The 22,343-nt window shown below is 39.1% G+C and overlaps 1 protein-coding gene across 2 annotated transcripts in view; it reads left to right on the forward strand.

Moving 5' to 3' along the window:
- The first annotated feature begins 615 nt into the window (after positions 1 to 615).
- LOC127169374 (IQ motif and SEC7 domain-containing protein 2) overlaps positions 616 to 22,343 on the forward strand; it is an 86,365-nt gene continuing 64,637 nt past the window's right edge. The window contains exons 1-2 of one of the 2 annotated variants that reach the window (XM_051116696.1): positions 616 to 3,183; positions 12,496 to 12,525. In XM_051116696.1, the coding sequence (XP_050972653.1) occupies positions 2,687 to 3,183; positions 12,496 to 12,525 (527 nt within the window). In that variant the 5' untranslated portion in view covers positions 616 to 2,686. The remainder of the gene's footprint in view (positions 3,184 to 12,495; positions 12,526 to 22,343) is intronic. The other variant, XM_051116698.1, reaches the window with a different exon arrangement.

Genomic DNA, 22,343 nt, shown 5'->3' on the forward strand with positions numbered 1-22,343 from the left:
TAAACAGATAAATTAAGCCCTAATGATAAAGTAAAGCACAACATACTAGTGGTCTCCTTTCCCTGCATGTGCTTAGCACATCCCTTTCACTCACACACAGTTCAGCTGTGACTAAGGCACAGAGAGAGAGAAAGAGAGGGCAGGACGTGTGGGTGGAAGTAAGAAAAAAATGGATGGTTTAATGTGGGTGCTGAAAGCAGTGAGAGCATGAGAGTGATTCAGCACATGGAACATCCTAAAATTGCTGTAAAAGCCGAAAGCTACTTGTCCGCCGTTTTTGCTGCAGTAGAAATTATACCAGCAAATGAAATATTCATATTGGGCACTATCATCATTTTAAGCTCGCATTAGCCGTGCAAAGCCTGTTTTTATATTAATGTAGGCTACCTGTTGCTGGCTGAAATTTAAATTTGGACCGCACTGAATAAGCCACATTGCCTCAATGTGTAAATCTATGCTGGCTTGCTTTTTCTGCAGTTTAAATGCACCACACAGCCTTCGGTTTGAGTCTTGAGGTGCATGTGTAGGAGAGAGAGAGAGAGAGAGAGAGAGAGAGCGAACGAGAGAGGGAGAGAGAGAGAGAGAGAGAAACTGCACTCATTTTGGCTCAGCGCAAGGAGCCACTCTCCCGTCGAAATTAATGTTACCGCGTTCCAAAATGGCCGACCACAGCGACACAGTTTCCCCGGCATGTTCCTCTAGCGCTACACGCTCGGACTAACGTCAGAGCCTCGATTGAAAAGAAAAATATATTCTCTCTGACTCACTCAAATGAATTTAACCCCTGCATCACCCTTTACCACGGCAAGAGGCGCTGAGCATCATCGACATGCTGCGAAACTAGCGATCGAGACACATGTGGACACTGCGGTGAAACCGAATGGCGGCGAGGGGCGGCAGGTGCAGGGCTGTCCAGGGAGCATCAGAAGGGAATGCATGCCTGTTCAACATGTGAGCGGTTCATTCATGAACGAATATCCTTAGTCACTAGCATCAATACGTCTTGACATCTGCCACATACTAGGAGACACAACCGTTACGGGTAGTTTAATTAGTTGTCATGCAACGCAGTCTCCATAAATTGTCTTAAAAATGATAGTGACAGCTGTGCTCCATCAGCATGGGTGTTATTTAATGATCTCGCACGCATTGGCTTGACACTGTGTGGACGAGCAAGCGGACGCTGTATTGCGCGTCTCAGCTGTTTCGGGACCTGAGCGCCTTTGCGCTGATTACACAAAGCGACATAAAACTCGACAGGCAGTGGACATCCTGCTGCAAGGATTGTATTTCCTCTCGATTTTGTTCCAGGTGATCGGGAGGAACGCGTTGCGATCAACCGCAGCAGAAGATCCATAATCATTTGCTCGGTTGAAACTCATAAAATCCCCGATTTTTTGGCGTTGGAACGTCGAATTTGGAGATTTAATCGACTTTGATGTCATCGCTTTGGGACGCATTCTACACATCGCCTCATTATCGCGCAGCTGTACGCGTTGGAGATGCGCGATTGTCTTCAAGGACTGTCTGGGCAATAAGTGTGAAACCGCTCGTGAGTAAACGACAAATGCGTGCATGAAACATTAATGATACTTGTAATTATTTAACACTAGGGTTCAGACATAATGGACTGAAGGTGCAAAGAAATAGTGTGTTATGAAATAACCAAATATTGCGTTGAACGGACTTTGCAATGAGTTGAAATGCATCATGCGTGGGAAATTTGATTCCATGTCTTAAGATGCATGATGATGAGCAATATCAATGGCTTGAATGAAGAGATCTTGGTTTTGTAATGAGGGTGCAAAGAAGAGAGAAGGGGGAACTGGGTTGTTCTGAAAGACATGCGCACACCTCCCAGAAGCCAATTTAGTATTGCGGTGGATTTATCAGAAGAACTTTGGTCCCTCTCTCTCTCTACCTTTCCATCTCGATCGCCTCTGGAATAGAATGACTCCTGACGAAAATGTCTCCTGAACACTTCAGTCTGGAATATGAGTCATGAATAGACAGTCAGAAAACAGCTGCAGTGCTTCAGCTCCACATTTGAAAGAGAAACGGAAAAGGATGCACACCAGAGAAATGGACGAAAAGGAAATCGGCTTTCCTTCCTGTGTAATGGATATTTGCTGACTTGGCTTTTTGCATCCTTACCTTGGACTTGAGGTGCTGGGAATGTTCTGTGACTCTGTCACAGATTAGTTTTTTGTTCATTTTTATTACCTAGCGGGAGTAATATCTGGCTGAATGACTGATGAAGTTCATTTCTGCAAACTGGCTTTGATCTCCGTTCCATGATTCCTTGGTGGCAGTGGAAAAATGGCACGCTTGACAGAAGAATAGCAGTGCACACATACACAAACACATGCTTGCACCAATCGTGAACGAACAAACAAACAAATCCACTCATTAACATCATCATCATCACTTGATTTTTAATATCAGTTCTCAATATGGAATTTCCTCACTGCTTTCCAGTACTGTGACTTCCAGAGCTGACTTTAACATTGAGGGAAACTCAGATTAAAACCACTGATTATTTCACCCTGGTTGCCCAACTCTAACTCCAACACATTTCCGTCTCTCCCCCCCACCCGCTCCACGTGGGGGGGAGAGCTTCCTCGTACGAGGTGATCCCAGAAGCTTGTCCCGGCAGACGGTGACTGTCACGCAGGTGTCCATCAGCATGGATGCTGGGCAGGGCAGCCCGGAGAGCCCTAACCGGGCGGTGGAGTACCTGCTGGAGCTCAACAACATAATCGAGAGCCAACAGAAGCTTCTGGAAACTCAACGGCGGCGTATTGAGGAGCTTGAAGTGCAGCTGGACCGGCTCAGCCAGGAGAACAAAGACCTGAGGTTGGACCGACAGCCTTGCCCGCCCCCACCTCCACCTCCCATTCACCCCGTCCAGCCACCAACTTCCAACGCTTCAACCTCCACTAACATCTACGCCAATCAGAGCCACAACAGCGGGCCCATCCCGATACCCATCCCGGCTCCGGCTCCCCCGCCCCCACCTCCACCCGTGCCACCACGGGACCGGCGCATCAATGCCAACACGCACATGAGGCTCGGCCAAAGCCTGTCAGCTGGAGCCAATGCCACGGAGCGAGAGAGGGACCGAGACAGGGAACGAGAAAGAGACGGCGCCACTACCAGTTTGGGAAGCTCTCTGCCGAGACAGTAAGTACAGGCCTGAGGGCTCTTTTACTGCATAGCTGAGGATCTACTGTAGAAAACAGTTTCCACAGCCTCCATGCTGGCTGTTTGGAAAACTGTCAACTGAGAAAGTTTGTGTTTGCATGCAAAAACAGTTTTTAAGACTGTACGTTGGTGCGTGTGCTAACAGTCAAAATATTTGAAAGGAGTAGTTCACTAAAAATGACAATTCTGTCATTTACGTACTCTCATGTTATTCCAAAGGTCTAGTGTTCTGTTGGACCCCATTGACTTTCATTGTATGGACAGTTGAAACGTTCTTCAAAGTATCTTTTGTATTCCATACAGAATTGGAACAACATGAGGGTGTGTAGATGCTGACAGAATTTCTGAGTGAACTATCCCTTAAAGTACTGTAATATTCACTGACACTGGATGAAAACAAAATTTGAACTACACATACTTTTTGAGTTTTTACATCATACACCAGTATTTTAACAGCGTTTACGTTACACTTGTAATATTGGTGCAGAACTAATGACTTTATAAATCAGGAACCAAAGAACAGAAAGCACCTTTCAGAGGGTATCTCTCCTGTTCGCACTCCGTCTGTCTTACAAAACTGAAATTGAGTGCAACAGTCTGTCACAATAGGACTCTTTCCAGGCCATCGGACAGGCAGCTGGCTGTGCCATCGAGCCTGAGCATTACATAAGCCGACAGACTCTTATCTGGACAGACTCGTGCTGCTGGGCCTTTGGCAGAGTGACAGGCTCATGTCATGGGATCCTGGGATTGAATTAGCGTGCTAAATCTGTCACAAATGTAATAACTTTTGTGATTTTGAACGAGATTGGACTATGCCGGTGATTGTTTTCTGGAGAATAAGGATGTTTCAGGAAGTTTAGCTTTATTTTACCGCAAACTAAAATTTTAGCTAAATTTATAAGGAATGAAATAAGCGATTGTAAGTACACAATCACTCTATCTATCTATCTATCTATCTATCTATCTATCTATCTGTGCTGGGCGATACACCGGTTCAAACCGTAAACTGGTTTGAATTACGCACACGTATGATTTTTTAGAAAAACCGGGATACCAGTACAAGCCCAGGTGGCACACGTATATCTGCATGATGTCTGTTAAAGGACACTTGATCTAGAAAGTATCTGCTGTGTACAAACATCTGACAGACGTCTTTAAGATGTCAGTTTAACATACATTCTAAATCCTAAACATCTTAAAGGCATCTACTAAACGTCTATTTGACATCTGATATGAAACATCCTATAGATGTATTGCAGATGAGCAACCACTCTAAAAAATACGTCTTGCAGATATAACTGCAGACATCAAATAGATGTCTCCGTGATGTACGTGTGCTATCAGGGAGTGGCTAAACAATGTAGACAGTGTTTTGAACTAAGAGGAGATTCACTTTAAGGGCATACACTTCTGACTAATGGTTGGTGAACTTTTAATAACACACAACTAATTTTTTAACTGAGCAAATAAACCAGCTGTAAGTGGCTGTTAACAAAAAACAGACGCTGAATACAAACACAAAGTGGAGAAAACGCAAAGTAGCAGGCAGAGCAAACTCATTGTTTAATGTGCAATGAAAATCCTGAATACTGCCCTGATAGCACACATACATTATGGAGACGTCTATTTGACGTCTGCATTTACATCTGCAAGACGCATTTTTTAGACCATCAGCTCATCTGCAATACGCTGCAAAGACGTTTCCTATCAGTTGTCAAATAGACGTCTATTAGATGTCTTTAAGATGTTTATGATTTAGAATGTATGTAAAACTGACATCTTACAGACGTCTGCCAGATGTTTGTACACAGCAGATGCTTTCCAGATCAAGTGATCTTTAACAGACATCTTGCAGATGTATGTGTGCTATCTGGGTGAATTGGGGTGTGGGTTTATACCCAGATAGCACATGTACTTCTGCAAGATGTCTGTTAAAGATCACAGATGTCTGCGAGATGTCAGTTTTACATACATTTTAAATCATTAACGTCTTAAAGACATCTAATTGACATATATTTGACGTCTGATAGGAAGCGTCCTATAAACTTATTGCAGGTGAGCAAACACTAAAAAATATGTCTTCCAGATGTAAATGCATACGTCAAATAGACCTCTCTGTGATGCTTGCTATCAGGGCATGAATTGAAATTGACTGTTTTCAGAAAAGTTCAGATGTTATTTTGTCCTCATTGCATATTAATATAGTGTTTAAAAGCACAGTGCTGGTTTGTTTACAACAGTATCGCTGCCGTTTCATAATTGCCACCTGCTGGCAGAAAGTGAATTTGCATTCTCATTAAGCCCATCTACTGTTTTTGTTTAGTGCAGATATGTTTTATGTAGCATAATTTCACAAAGCTAAGATCAGACCATTCTGTTTTTGCTTCAGATTTTAAAATTATACAATCTAATTTACACCAAAAACTACTCATGCTACATGTAGCATGTTTGTGTGGATCGTGTTTAAAATACAGTGATTCTGCAACTGTTTCATGGATTCTGATTTATATAAAGGCCCAGTCAGGGAAAAAAAAACAAAAAAACACAAGATTTTTGGTCAAACCACCCACCGCTAACTGTCAATCAATCAATCTATCTATTGATCTCTTTCAAAAAGGCTTTGTCTAATAGACATTAAAAGTTTGTCTTTTCTGCTTAAAAGACATTCATTTCTTTGAATGTCAATTTATTTGAATTCTACTTCCTTACGTTTGAACTGCAGTTCTGTATCCGTTTTACTTCTTCGTTTTGGAATAAATTGCATTTTGGAACTCGTTTTGGATTTGAATCGCAATTTAAATAGTAATATCAATTCATTTGTGAATGGTGCACAAACCTGTTGATTTGGAATGACGTTCATTTTTGGCTGAACTGTCCCTTTAAACTGATACTGATGTCTTGTATGGTTTTAAAATGTGTTGGAGGAAACAAAATCTCTGAAAAGATTTTGACAGCGAGCGAAGCTGTCAGTAGCCTCAAGACTGTCAATATTATTCCCGGCATGTGCTGCGTCAACACGCTCCATACAAATCCAGAGAGAGAGAGAGATGGTACAGAAGTGTAGTGGGCCACTCCTTGTGCTGCTGACAGTTAAGTTGTTTGTCTCTCTCCCTGCATTGCTGAGGAATCGACCTCTCCATTGCACCTCTGATCGCTCCCGCCTGTAGTGTGCACTTGAGCCGGCCTCATCGCAGCGCACAATGCATACAGATGCGTGCTTGAGCGTGTGGAGATTAACATTACGTGGATTGGATCAGTGTGGAGCACTGCAGTACAGCGTCTCCTGTAGTTTTTAAGGCAGGTGGCTGGTGTGGTGTGGAGATTCGTTTTGTATGTATGATCGGGCCACTGTGTAGGAGAGGTTGTGATTAAAATTCAGCGCAGAGTCAGATTGTGGATCAACTTGTGTGGGAGAGCGAAGCATGGAGTCAGAGAGAGAGAGCGGAAGAGGCTGCAGAATACACTGCACCCTTTTTGTGTTGCTCACTTTCTATGTTTTGTTTCTCCAATATGCACACCTCTTAGATTTGTTTCTCTTGCCCTCCTTTCCAATGGAGAGAAACCTGTATGCCCTCTGTTTGCGGAGATAAATTGAGTGCTTGCTTTCTCATCTGAGACTTATTTCTTCTTTTCCTTGAGGGCAGATTGCGTACTGCACTTCTTGCATAGTAATTATGGTTTAACTGTAGTATTTGTTAGGAGTGGCAATTGTGATTTATACCATTGATTTGGATCTTTTGCTTCTGGTCAACAAAAAGTATCGTTCAGTGATTTGATCAGTCGCTATTTGCTGAGACTAAATTGCAATTGTGGTTGCTGAATAAATCCACTTACGCAACTGTTTTTTTTTTTTTTTTTTTAGTGTTTATCTAATCATTTTCACAACGTATACTAGATTAGTTTAAGAAAAAAGGAGTTTTTTTCTAAACATGGTAGAAATGAATTTCAGTCACCTTAGTACAAATCTTATGTGCACATTAGAATCCTTTTGTAGTTTTAAGACCATTTGGAATAAATATTAGGAATTTAGGAATTTTATTAAAGAGAAGATTTTAGTGGTTTTACAAGTTTTAGTGTATATGATTAATATAATCAGAAAACTAAAAAAAAAAAGGTCTGCGTATTAGTTGACATTCTCTGGAATTGTGCTTGCGTAAAAATAATTCTCATGAAATGTAAAAGAAAATTCCTTAAATAAGAGACTTTTTTTTTGTTTGTTTTGTTTTTTTTAAATTACACACTAGTAGTTGGCAGCCGTCTTTTTGTATATTTTATGTTTATTTATTTATTTATTTTTTAATTCTTAATTCTTTATTAAATATTGCATGTCTACTAGGGATGTAACAATATCAAAGTTTCACAATATGATAATATCTCTATGAATTCCACAATGCAATATTTAATGCAATATTAAAGAAAAGACAAATAAAGAAAAATATAATTTTGTAAAGTTTTAAAGTTAAATTATTCTAATGCACTTATTCTAACTAAGAGCTCCAACCCATGTTCTCAACTAAGAAAACTGAAGTCAAATTTTTTTTTTATTGATTTGCACCTGAACTAAATTACATTCTCAGCCAAACAAGTTAGAATATAATAATAATAATAATAATAATAATAATAACAATAACAACAACAATTTTATATTATTGTTATTCCTATGACAGCAATAGCCATATTTTGCAAAAACAACTGCACGGTAAAATAACTAAAAATAAAAATAATGTTTGCTTTACACTACAGTAGAGAAATTACAATACTTCTCTCCTATTTTTTTCTACATTTGAAATTTCTATTTTGAATTTGACTGCAGTATCCATTTAAACCAGTTGCTGTCAGCAATTCATACTGCACTTTTAAGCTTCCATTTTGACAGAAACAGCAGTAGAACTTTAATTCTGAAGGAAAACTCGCGCTTAATTGAAAACAGGCTTACCTAAACGCATCCCATTACAAATCTAGTGAAATGCTGTAATCATCTGCCATGAAAATAAAGCATAACTGGTGGCTGTTGTGTTCCCAAATGTGCGCTAAACTCACAGTGCATGCAATAAACTAGTTTACTGCATTCGCTGAGAATGGGGCCGTTCTGAGGCACGGAAAACACTGGATCATGAGCTCATCGCCTGAACGAAGTGCGAGCTTCACTTTGAAACGCAAAATGAAAAGGGATAGTTCGTTTAACAAATACTGTGCCAAAGCGTAATAGCCCAAAACACAGCTTTAAAGACCTTTTATGTTAGAATAAGAAGCTTAAATATTTTTTAAAAACTACACCATTTGCCTGGAAGACGTGTCGTTTCATGTCGTCATGTGACCACAATGATATCGAGACAGTTTTGCTATCGCAATAGCACGATATTGATAATACCATTACATCCCTACTACAAAATGTGAGAAATGCGGTTTTATCACCGCTAGCATTTTCTCTGTAAATGGCAAAAAAGCTCAACTTCTGGGTCTTTTATCAAGCTATGGAAAACAATAACAGTACTGATACTAAATTTTCTGTCATTATCAGTCATTTGACACATTCTTATAATGGGTTTGTCCTTGTTAAACAAGACAAAGTCTCATGTGTCAAACAGAATGAGCATGCCCTTTTGGTTGAGTTATTGTCGGACAATAGATCCTCGTCCAACACTTTGTTTGCACATTTTGTTCTCAATTAAAATGTCCCATTTTTAGTTCATTCGAGTTTGTCTCATTCTGACTCAAACATTATAATAATCTTTGCTTGTGTTAAGTAAATCTTTGGTTGTTGTGTGCACTCCGTGGGCTAATATTTGCCTTCAAATTTGTTTCTGACCAGAACACCATTAGTATTTGTAGTAAGGTGATTGAAACTCATTTCTACCATGTTTAGAAAAATTAACTCCTAGTTAACTAGTATATGTTGTGAAAATGATTAGATAAACACATTAACAAACTAACGTCTCCCATAGCTGCTTTTATTTAAAACGTGTGTATATATATAACATGAAGATAAATGTAGATTCAACTCCTCTGCCTTTGTGTCATTTCCTGTGCCGTCAGATGATTCACATGATAAATGCTTGAACTCACTAGCAGTCACGTAAACAGCATCTGGTAGATGTGGCCATGTGTTTACTTTACACCTGAGTAACTTTAGGGCTGCTAGCTTTCGCTTAGCATCAACTTTACCTGAAACAATGAACGGTCACATGACACTATGAGGGCAGATGGCTTGTTTTGAAGACTTTTTTTGACCGTTAGCCATCATTTGACTGATTTTGAATTCACTTCAGACATATCCATCCTTTTTTATTCCCTCTCTCTTTCTTTCTCTCTTTCTCTCTTTACACCATTGCCAAATTTCCCAATTCCTCGTTCACCCCCTCACCAGCCCTCCTTTGGTGTTGAGCAGATGGCACACCAACATGTCATTTGCCATTTTCTTTAGGGTCGCCTTTTCTCTTTTCACCCACAAGGGTTGTTTACAGCATCGCCTTTTCATGTGAGCTTTTTCGGTTCATGTGAGCTTTTTCGGTTTTGATCTGTGTGTCTGTTCCTGTCCCATCAGACAGATGCCAAATCCAAATGACCCAACTTGGGTGATCACAATCTTGCTCTCTGGTGTAATGCTTTCGGCTAATGAACAAGTGTAACTACTGCTGTGGGGGAGCTGTTGAGGTGGGATTGTTTCTCAGAATAATTAGCATGGCCGGTGTTAATTACATTTGTCCATTGAAGGTGGCAATTACTGTCGTAGACGTGAGTCTGTGAGTAATACACTGGGTGTTGGAGGACTGACTGATAGTTTATACAATTATGATTGAATAATTGAATGTCTATGGAGGAGCCCGCATGTCACTCAAACCCGACACATACTGCTTTGTAGGATAGTCTGTTTTATTAGTTGTAATCAAAGTCTTAATTAATTTTAACCTAATTTAAGTTTAAATGGAGAGGGTGTTTGGTGCCAAAAAGCAGTGGTTTGTCAGTCTATACAGTGGCATTATTAACCATTCTTAACAATATTATTTAACACTTGTATACCTTATTTGCATATTTCTAAGGTTAAAACTTGGTTTGTTTGGTTTCTGTGATGTTGTGCTGGGTAGCCCTGCCATGGTTAAATCTAATTTGTTCTACTCCACATATATGTATATTAAAATTCATGTGTATTCTGATTGTCGCTGGGAACTTACCTGGTTAGCACTTGGTTTATAAAGCCCATGTCAGCTTTTTACCAATAGATTTCCTTTGATAACAAATTAAAGGGGTAGTTCACCCAAAAAAATGAAAATTGTCATTTATTACTCGTGTAAAAGTTTAAATTCTGTTAACTTGACAGCATCTTAAACGTGCCACTCACATGCGAGAGGCTGCAAAAGATGAACGCAATAGTCATACATGTCCGTATAATGCTGAATACACATGCAGTAGTATGTTTTTCATGGGAAAGTCTTAATAGGATTAAAAAAAAATAAATAACTGAAATGGGAAATTTTTTTTCAATTTTTATTATTTTTCAATTAATCACACAACCCTAATAGACAGCAATGCAACTGGCACGTTCAAGGCCAAGAAAGGTAGTAAGGACATTGTTAAAATAGTCCATGTGACCTCAGTAGTTCAACCTTAATTTTATGAAGCTATGAGAATATTTTTGTGTGCGCAAAGATACACAAAAATAACACAAAAATAACAACTTTATTCAACAATTTCTTCTCTTCCGTGTCAGTCTTCGATGCGCGTTCACGAGAGCACCATGTCACGAATATTTTAACCATGTCCTTACTATTTTTCGGGGCCTTGAATGTGGTAGTTGTTACTGTCTAAGCAGGGGCAGAAAGCTCTCGGATTGCATCAAAAATATCTTAATTTATGTTCTGAAGATGAACATAGGTCTTACGGTTTTGGAATGACATCAGGGCGAGTAATTAAAGGGATAGTTCAGCCAAAAATGAAAATTAGCCAATTATTTACTCACCCTTCAGGCATCCTCTGTGTAATGCAATCAAAGTTCTATTAAAAATTTTCCTAGCTCTCCCCAGCTCTATCATGGCAATGGGTGGGTGTTTCTCTTCAACAATCCAAAACAAGTCCAATGAAGTGCATAATAAAAAGTGCCTCACATGGCTGCGGGGGGTGAATAAAGGCCTCCTGTAGTGGAACAAATGCGTTTTTGTAAGAAAAATATCCACATTTAAAACGTAATCACATGAATCTAGCTTGCACCGGGCGGATGATGTCGCCGTTGCACATGTGCTGCTGAGTCTCAGACAAATCAACATTTGTTTACAGGAGCAAAGGAAGCAAAGTTTCCTTACTTCACCAAAGGAAAACCAATCTCCTTTTGGTTCATATCGAAATCCTCCTACATTTTGTACTCATAATTTGTGACTGTTGTTTTGTTTTGTTTTGTTTTCTCCACTTCGTGTTCACGTGCTTCACTTTGCACCAGTGCATGTGCAACACCGAAGTCATACATCATCTGCCCGGAGCTCCTTTCGTGTACGACCAGTTGGTGCAAGCTAGATTAACGTGATTATTGCATTTTAAATATGGAATTTATTTTTTATTTATTTATTTATTTTTTTTTTTTTTTACAAAAATGCATCAGTTCACTAAAGAAGGCCTTTATTCATCCCCCCTGGAGCCGTGTAAAGCACTTTTTATTATGGATAGATGCACTTTATTGGTCTTGTTTTGGACTGTTGAAGAGAAACACTGTTGAAGAGCCCATTACCATGATAGAGCTTCGGGGAACGTCTGAAAGAAGGAAGTCATATACACCTAGCATGCCTGGAGGGTGAGAAAATAATGGGCTAATTTTATTTTTTGTGTGAACTAACCCTTTAATGACAGAATTTTCATTTTTGGGTGAACTAACCATTTAAAATGCACAAACAATATATATTAACAATAACAATAAATATTGCTTCATAGAAGAGTATGCGGTTCTTAAAACCTCTGGAATCACGAAGTAAATGGTAGTTAATATACAAATAGTTTTGGTTTTGGACATATTTTAAAATATTTAGCCTATATATATATATTTTACCTCATGATGCTGTATTGACACTACATTGACAATGTAGTGGATCTTTTGAGAAAATGGTTGATTATTTGTGATCATTCAAACCATTTCCTTGCACAAAATCAATTTGTATTTGCATCTGCTCCATTGATTTCTATGTATTCCTTACTGTATGTGTTCAACAATATAACATTACTGACACTTCCGCTTTCTTTGTGTCTCCATGTTTGTCTGTGTCTCTGTCTGTCTGTCTCTCACTCTTTCTTCCACTGGATCCACAGGCCAGAAGGAGACTCGTCCAACAAAGACAGGTCTGTGTTCACGCTTTCATTCAATCTCCATTTCTCCTCCTCCTCCTCCTCTTCCTCCTCCACAGTGCACTCTCTGACCGCTGTAGTAGCGCACGCTCTGTCAAGTGACAGAGGCCTGTTCTATCTAGGGCAGCCTGAATGCATGTGGGACATGCCATTGCTTCTAATGACTTATCGCCTCTCTGTATGAAAGAGCTCTCGCATCTGGAGCAGTTTTAGCAGAAGAACAGCAAGTGCGAGAACATGAGGGCTGAAAAGCATTTGGAAATCGAGAATTAGCATCACTTGGCTGCAAGACTCCCTGTTAGCTGTTGCCGTAGTGACCAATATGCCCAGTGTGAGTATGTTAATGGGTATTGATATGCATGTCGTTTGCATTCGCCCATATAGCGAACATGGGCGTCAGTGGTTAGTCAGAAGTTACGTGAGTAATAGCCCAGCTGTGTGCGTGCGTTTTGCGTGTGGGAGTGTTAGTGGGTGCAGGGGAAAAGGTCAAATGGCAAGAATGTGCCAGATTTTGATACGGTGGGAATGTCTCCTTGTATTTTTTTTGCTGCAAAAAGGCTTTTTTAGCATTTTAATGCTGCGGTGTTGATACGAGGGTGATCTGTGGTTTTGGAGTGTCTCTCGGTGGCGTTGTTATGACGATTCCTCACCATGGGCAAGAGCTGGGGATCTGAAGGATAAATGATTGGTTGTCATGGCAACACCTGTAGATGAACTGGATTGCCGAAAAAGTTGCTTGTGTAATACATAACCCGTTTTTAGTGTGTGGGTGTGCGTGTATTTGTGTTCCCTACACACAGCAGAAGGACACAGACAAGCGGTGCTTGAGGACAAGGCCGCCGCTATGTCACGTTTCACTATAATTACTCTCCGGATGCTTTTGTCCTCGGTTCACGAGTCGCTCCGCCGATATGGATGTGAATTTAATTGTTCTCGCATTGTTAAATCGCAGTAATACGTTCTCATAAATGTGACATCATTTATGCGTTGCACTATGAATCATGCTTGTTTTTGATGTCACCGCAACACTAATGCAAGGTTGCAATAATTAATGAAACCGCTTCGGTATTTCTGCTCAACCTGATTTCCTGAGCCGGCGGAGGCGTGAACGTGAGCGCGTGCTAGTCCCTGCTGGGATGGGAATGGAAATAACACAGCAGCGGTTTGCTGCGGGGCTGCCGTGAGGTTCTTTCCCACCCCAGCAGCCCCTGCAGTCCGCAGTCAGCAGCAATGCATCACTCGGCCCCCGAGGGCATCCGCCACTGCTTTCAACCACGAGCCCTAGAGCTGCGTTGTAACTGGACTTGTGATGTAATACTTTTACATTTTCTTTTATACAGAGAATGTGAACCAGTGTATTTCAGCAGTGTTATTTAAGTATTGTTTTTATAGTTTGAATTGGCTTTTATTTGTATATTTTAGGGTTAATTTTAATTTAAGTTTTTTTTTTTTTTTTTTTTTTTTTTAATTTAGTTTTATTTAAGTTATAATTTCATCTTAAACTTATTTCATTTAGTCCCCAAGGCAACATTTCTAATATTTGGTTTAGTTTTAAATGGGTTTAAAATTTTAGGTTAAATATACATTTAGTTTTAAGTTTTAAATAGGTTTTTAATTAGTTTTAGGTTTTTTAGGTTTAGTTAGGTTTAATTAGTTCTGTCTCAAACGGACAGAATAATAAATTTCACCATATAAAAATAAGGTTTTTACAGTTTTTACTAGGGCTGTCAGTCGATTGAAATTTTTAATCTTATTAATTACATGATGTGTTGATTTTAAATCTAATTAATCACAAAATAAAATTGACTGTGAAAATACCCACAAAAGATTATTTAAAGCTGTTTTTGTGTTAAATGAGAAAGTATCAAGTAGACATAACAGATTGTAGCTTTAGAAATAAATATTTTATTTGATTTAACACAAAATTTATTACACATAAACATTTAGGCTGCAACAGCCTAACATAAACTATGGAACATAAAAAAAAGATAATTTCAGAAACATCTCAGTATTTTTTTGTTCATATAATAAGTCATGGTATCCAAAACAGCTTTGTTACCAGCAGTCTTCAATTAAAATATATTCATTAAAATATTTTACTCGTGTTATTTTTTTTTTTCATAACAGCCCTAATTTTTACAGATGTTACTGTTTGTGATGATGAACATAAATTTACATCTGCATCCTAAATGTAAAATGTGATTATTATTAATATTTAAGCCTGCACTGCAAACTGTGCTGAAGATGCGTCATCAATGTCAGGCAACACAAACCTTTTTCATAATTTTTAACAGTATCAGTGCAAAAACTAAGAAATTAAATCTTCTGTTAAGATATTTATTTTAAGGAAAAATGACTGAAAAAAAAACAAAACAAAACAAAAAATCAAAAACATGAAGTGTTTGTCATGTTCTGACCATACAGATTAGATTAAAACCTGGTTTCTACAAGTTTCACTTTGAAACAAAAATCTGCCTTTAAACTTGAAAGAAATAAAGATATGAAATTTATTGTGATAATTATCCATATCGACTAATATGAAAAAATGTATTGTGACCTTTTTTTTGCATCTTTGCGGCTGTGTTCCCGTACCAGACAGTGATGCAGCTGGTCAGCACACTCTCAATAGTGCCCCTGTAAAAAGTGGTGAGGATGGGTGGAGGAAGACTTGCTCTTTTAAATCGGTGCAGGAAGTGGAGCCGCTGTTGCGCCTTCTTGGAGATTAATGTAGTGTTGGTGGTCCAGGTGAGATCCTCTGTAATGTGCACCCCCAGGAATTTAGTGCTACCGACTCTCTCCACAGTCGAGCTGTCGATGGTCAGTGGGGGGTGGTCAACAGAGGTCCTTCTGAAGTCCATCACAACCTCCTTTGTCATACTCACATTGAAGGACAGGTTGTTTGCACCACACCATTCAACCAATTGTGCCACTTCCTCTCTGTACGGTGTTTCATCGTTGTTGCTGATGAGACCTACCACCAATGTGTCATCAGCGAACTTGATGATGTGGTTGGAGCTGAACCTGGCAGTGCAGACATGAAATCTGTACTAGTAAGCACATATCACTGCGGTTTCCAAAAGAAATGAACGGTAGGTGTAGTGCAGATGGTACTTTATTTTTAAAATGTAAAATAAATAAAATGTTCTACCCATTAGATTGTGTTTTATTAACGTCTACACCAACCCCTTACAGTAATGCAAAAAACAGTAATTGTTGTACAGTACATCCATATACCATTTAGCTGTTCCAGGGCAAAAAAACCCCCAAAACAAACACTCTTTTAGCGTGGACATTTCTGTTGGAAACAGCAGTGATATATACTTATTGGTACATATTTTGCATCTTACAGAAAAGTTCCCACAGGTATGTTTTTGCCATGAGACCAGGTTGCATATTAAAAAAAACGATGAGTTGCACCAAAATGAGATTGAACACGTGGTCTTGGACAACAACAAAATATGGAAAATGTTTTCATCTACCTTTACACAGAATGCACTGAAATAAAAGATCTGTTTGTTTTGCTTTCTGGACTTTGTTTTATGGTTGTATTTTATCATTTTCATCTGGTGTATGCTTTCCCTGTGGGAAAATATCTGCATTGGCATGTGTCTAATGTAGTTTGGAGTGCTATATGCTATTAGTAGCATGATCAAATGAGCCAAAATATTGAATAAATAAAAATGCAAAGGGTGTGAGAGACGCTGTGCTCATACTCCATGGAAATCTCTGGAGATTTCTTTAAAAGCAAACTGTGTGTAGACCTGCAGTACACTCTAAACAAAAATGGTGCTAAATGGCACTAAAAGTGGTTCATTGGACTATTTTTAAAGGTGCTGTACAGGACCTTTGTCAAAGGGTGGTAAATAGGACCATAAGAGGAACCCCATTCCCCTCCTTAGATTTTAAATGTTACTCCACTCCCATATGTTTGCTATGAATGGGAATTTACTACAAAAGCTGTTTTGAATCACTTCTACGCTTTTCTGAGGTCAAAAAGTCTCATGAGGGGGCTCTGGAATATGTCTTTATAAAGGCAAAAAGGTTGAGAACCGTGTTATATTCAGGAAATACACTATTTTAATGTCATTTTTGAATTCTTTCCCCAACTACACTAAGGCTATGGTTACACTAGTGCGTTTTCGTTTTAAAACGCATAACCTTTGCTAATGTTACGCCTGTCATTTACACTACCCTGACGTTTTCGACCGTCGAAAACTGAGACTTTTGAAAATGATGCAGACCACGTTTTAGCTTGAAAACTCCAGGGTTGCATTTCAGAGTAAATGGACCAAAACAGAGACTTTTGAAAACAATGGCATGACTGCCCACATTCGCTCTGTGTATCCTTGACAAATGTGTAAACAATAACATCATGCTCATTGTTGTACCTATAGATTTGTATAGGTAGATGCCCCATTTGACCACTCCAAGCATGTAGACACATCCGCCTTCCAAATAATAAGACATCTACCTGTACATATCTATCGTTGTACCTGCACGAATGGTCATGTGACATACGTTTTTGGTTGTGTAGTGTAGACTGAGATAGTTTCTGAAACGCAGAGAAACGCTAGTGTAGACGAGGATTGTTTTCATTTTAAAATGCAGTTTTAAAATTAAAATGCACTAGTGTAAATGGGGCCTAAGACACTAGGAGAGTTAGAGAACCCTTAAAGAGCTATACAGGGGCTTAACAGGTTCTTTGTATGGCAGTGGTGCTATATAACGCCTCAACCACCTCAAAGAACCGCTGAAGAATCATTTTGTGTGTGTGTGTGTGTGTATATGCTGTTCATACATATATCTGAAGTTTAGTTTAGAACATCTCTGAGGGATGGAATTATATTACAGCTTTTTCATTAGTAAATATGAGCTCTCAGGGATAATGTTTCTGTGAACAATTGTATAATAGATCTGCTTACATTGTAGAGTGACAAAACAGAATTTCACGAAGGTCGGCTGCTGATGCTTTGTTTGGGACCAAATGTCAGCCAGTGTGTTTTGTGCATTCAGCACATGAATTTTATTGTGTATGCGAAACTTATCAAACATTCAGCAGAACGTAGGGCCATCTTAGGGAGGAACAACTGGCAACATTGTCCCAGGACCTGTGGTGAGGGGGAGTTCGTTGTACAAAGTCTGCAATTTTGTCCCAGTCTCCTTGAATCCACACAACCCAAAAGAATGGCCCAAAGCTGCCAAAAGTCATAGTGTGAGTGTGAATTGACTTCAGCTTGACATCTGTTATGATCAGTGCAGACGACTTTGGATTACTGGATTTGTCAACATGTGCCAGGAACAGGCTCTTTCATGAGTTTAAATTTTCACGCCTATAGCCTTTATTAAACTTGATGTCCAAATTAGGTCAGATAAACACGGCAACTTAAGCGGGATAATTATATGAAACCAAACACCATTTGGTGGTGTTAACGCACATCTACAGCCTCCAGCGGAACAGATATTCATGCAGCCATGAATTTAATATGCACTTTCATGCCTTCAGCCTCTTAGCACACTATCAGGTCGATTACACTTTAACTGACAGACATATTTCCCATCTGAATACTGAATGACTTGAAGAAATTGACAGAAATGCAACATCAGGAAATGAAGATGGATGCTTTTTGTTCATGACTAAACTATGCAGAGTGAAACTGACAGCCCACCTGAACAGTTATGACATTTTCCACCAGCTCAAACGGAGTGTCTCGGCGATAAAAGGAAGCGGGTGCTTCAGCGAAATTGCATTGACAAGGCTGTGCAGGCATGGTGGGGCCGTCTTCCCTGACCTCAGCTAATGTGATAGCCCTCAGCTTCAGGACAGTGAGTTCACAGTCAATAGACCTTAGTCATGTTTAATTTTGTACGAAAGAAAACGAGACTGTGAGGGACGGAAGAACAGCATGTACGACATGTCCTACTGTACACTGCCATTCAAAAAGTTTGGTCTCTTCCATAACGTGTTTTTTTTTTTTTTTTTTTTGAATATTTATGAAAGAATTCTTTTATTGGCACGAAGTCTTTATCCATTTAAGTAAAAATACAGTGAAAACTATAATATTTCAACAGCCACTACTCTAGTCTTAAAGGGGTAGTTCACCCAAAAATAAAAATTCTGTTATTAATTACACCTCTTCATGTCGTTCCAAACCCGTAAGACCTTCATTCATCTTCAGAAAGCAAATTAAGAATTTTGACATGTACCAGAAGAAATTGTTGAATAAAGTTGTTATTTTTGTTTTATTTGTGCACACGTAGCTTCATAACATTACGGTTGATGCCACATGGACTATTTTAATGATGTCTTTACTACCTTTCTGGGCCTTGAACATGTCAGTTGCGTTCCTGTCTATGCAGGGTCAGAAATATCAAAAGTTTCATCAAAAATATCTTAATTTGTGTTTTGAAAATGAATGAATGTCTTACGGGTTTGGAACAACAAGAGGGTGAGTATTTGGTGACAGAATTTTTATTTTTAAGTGAACTATCCCTTTAATGCTCCACAGAAGATGTGAGGGACGACGTGAGGTTGAGCAAATGAACACTCTTTAATGAATTTGTTAGAATCGTCTGATAATGTGTATCTACTCTTGACCTTTAGTATGTTTTTGCACAGTCACTGCGGGACAGAGTATTTGGCCACAGCTAGTTTGTTCAAGCGGGTCACAAAGTCACAGAAGTGCTCTCTTGTTCTCTTTTTCTCTCTCCCTTGTGGGCTTCAGTAGAAGTGTTGCTGGGGGAACGAGGTGAGTTATCACAAATGTGTTTATGTGTAAAGAACTGTGTGGGCGACAGAGAGAGAGAGAGAGAAAGAGAGAGGCAAAATGGAGAAGGAGAGAAATGCAGAAAGAAGAACAGAGGTACTAATTGAAAGAAGGAAGGAGTGAGAGAAGGAGTGATGTGCAAAAAGAGAGGACAGTGCAGCTGACAGGCTAATAAAACATGCAGGGAATTACAAAGGAAATGAGCCTTCTACTCTGCTCACACATACAAACTCACACTCCCACATCCTATCAAACGCACAAAAACCTTGACACAAAACAGCTCCATCATTTACATCAAGGGATGTCAGAAGTCTGTGTCAAAAAAGCAATGTCAAAACATGTTTTAAACAGTTTTTGTGGCAGTGAACGTGAACGATGCACTTTTTGGTTAGAGTAGCGGTCTTATTCATTTAAACACTGTTTATGTTAATTGAATGTAAATGGTAGGAGAGAAAAAAAAAATTGAGGATGTGTTTCAGAATATTGGATTCAGTGGTAAATTTGGTGTAATAGACCTGAATTTTAATCAAAACAATGATATTGACTAGAATTTTTTTTAGTTGGCCTACTTAAAGTCAGTAATGTTTACTTACTTGAAAGCAATAGTTACTTAGTACTTAAAGGGATAGTTCAGCCAAAAAAATAAAAATAAAAAATTAATTACCTTCATGTCGTTCTAAACCCATAACACCGTGTCCTAACTGCACGTGATGCATCACTGCGACACATGATAAAAGGTATCTTTTCCATGTTAATCTGAGTTTTTGTCCTAACTAGCCACAGCATGCAAAATTTCTATTCAGAAACAGTTTTTTCCATGACGTTGCAGCTGGAACAACAACATACAAACTATACGACAGTGATAATCTCAGATAATGATTATGTGCTTTATTCAAAGTTAAATGTGTCTAATGTGATCTTATAGTCATACTGAAAGCAACAACAGCTAGTTTACCTTAGATCTTAAAAATAAATTAAAGCAAAAATGTGTTAAAATTCTAGCTTAATCCCAGATAGCACACATACGTCTGCAAGATGTCTGTTAAAGATCACTTGATCTGGAAAGGGTCTTCTGTGTACAAACATCTGACAGATGTCTGTAAAATGTCAGTTTTACATACATTCTAAATTATAAACATCTTAAGACATCTAATAGATGTCTATTTGACAACGTCCCATAGACATGTTGCAGATGAGCAAACAATCTAAAAAAATGTCTTGCAGATGTAAATGCAGACGTCAAATAGACATCTCCAAGATGTACTCATGCTATCAGGGATGCGAACCAACAAGCATATTCCATAATAAAGATGGTATCAGTCACTCAGTATCAGAGGTTGCATTAACCGAAAATTGTCTGTCATTGACCATTTTTAATCAGTGACGGAAAAATCTGAAGGCCGTCCGTCACTTTGACATTACACTGAGGGTCATCTATTGTAAATTGTAGCTGTAATACCCACCCCTGTTCAGCTGGTGGCGATTGCGCTCCAGTGTGGCAGCTGAGCACGGGATCCAGAACAAAAAACAAAACTGTCACGAATCTATTGCTATGCCTTTGATTATGCACAAGCGACTAGCCTACCCACTTTAGCTACAGCGATCTATCACGCCACACCAAAATGACGGACAATGTTAAAGTCTAGCGCAACCTCTGCTCAGTATGCACATTTAATACTCCTAAAAAGATTTAATATTTATGAACCAGATTACAAATATATACATTTCGTTGCGAGTGTGGTGCGCTTCCAGAAAGAGCCCGCCCACACTAGCTTTTGATTGTCTGTGATATTCGATTGATTCTATCACGTCTCATTTGGTGTGGACACCCAAATTGCTTGTCGCTGGAATCTTGTTGTGTTGTGTGTAATTAGGACATGGTGTAAGACCTTCATTCGTCTTTAGAACACAAATTAATTATTTTTTAAAATAAATTTAATTATTAATTAAATTATTTTTGATGAAAACTAAGAGCTTTTTGACCCTGCATAGACTGCAGACTGACACGTTCAAGGCCCAGAAAGGTAGTAAGGACATCGGTAAAATAGTCCATGTGACATCAGTGGCTCAACCTTAATTTAATATAGCTATGAGAACACTTTTTGTGCGCAAAGAACAAAAATAATGACTTTATTTAACAATTTCTGCACTTCCGTGTCAGCCTTTAATGCATATTCACGAGAGTAGCACGATGCATGCATGTGGTGCTTTTTGGTAACCAAATTTTGGTATCATGACATCCTTTTTGGCATCAGATCCATGTTTTTCCGACCTATTAAACATTTCCATTTTGTCTTTATTGTAATTTCTTTGTTTTGTATTATTGTTCATCGTCTTCTCAATCCATGTGACTGACAGCAGCACTGTCTGTTGAAATCAGCAGAGAGCAGCGTACGCTATCTGCCGCTGTCTGTTAGGGGCCGCACCATGTTTCCCTCGACTTACATCAGCCCTTCCAGATGGGTCCAGAGAGACTCACAGAGCAGCACAAGATGCTAATACAGGGTTTAGCTCTTGAGGTGCTTGTTCACTGAGGGAGATGAGATGAGGCATTCTCTCTCTCTCTCTTTTTCTTTTGCAGTAGGGTGGTGCATGTCAGCTGGTTTTGAGGTGACCACACGGGCATGATGCGGACGGACACATGGGGACAGATTGCTTTTTTTATTGCTGGGCAGCAAAACTGAGTTTTAAAATGTGTGTGAAAGAGAGAGAAAGAGCAGTTGAGGAGAGGGCTTGTTAGAGGTCATGTACCAATACAGTCCTTCCCTAGAGGATTCGACATTGCTGTGTGCGTATGTGTGCATTTCCAACAACTGTCCCAGCTGGATTTTTAGCCGAACATTGCAACTGTGCTGCTTACAGATGCCTCCCGATGAAGGAAACCACAAACATATAAGAAAGCAAGCTTCTTACTTAAACACAAAATCAAATGCGTTCTGAGGAAACGGATGAAATATCTGATCACAGTTCAGTTTAAATGAAACAAAAAATGTAATAATGAAATTAATTCAGGCAATGGATTCCCATGTTGCGTTTTATTCATTCAGC

Source organism: Labeo rohita, chromosome 8, assembly GCF_022985175.1.
Source record: "Labeo rohita strain BAU-BD-2019 chromosome 8, IGBB_LRoh.1.0, whole genome shotgun sequence".
NCBI lineage: Eukaryota > Metazoa > Chordata > Actinopteri > Cypriniformes > Cyprinidae > Labeo > Labeo rohita.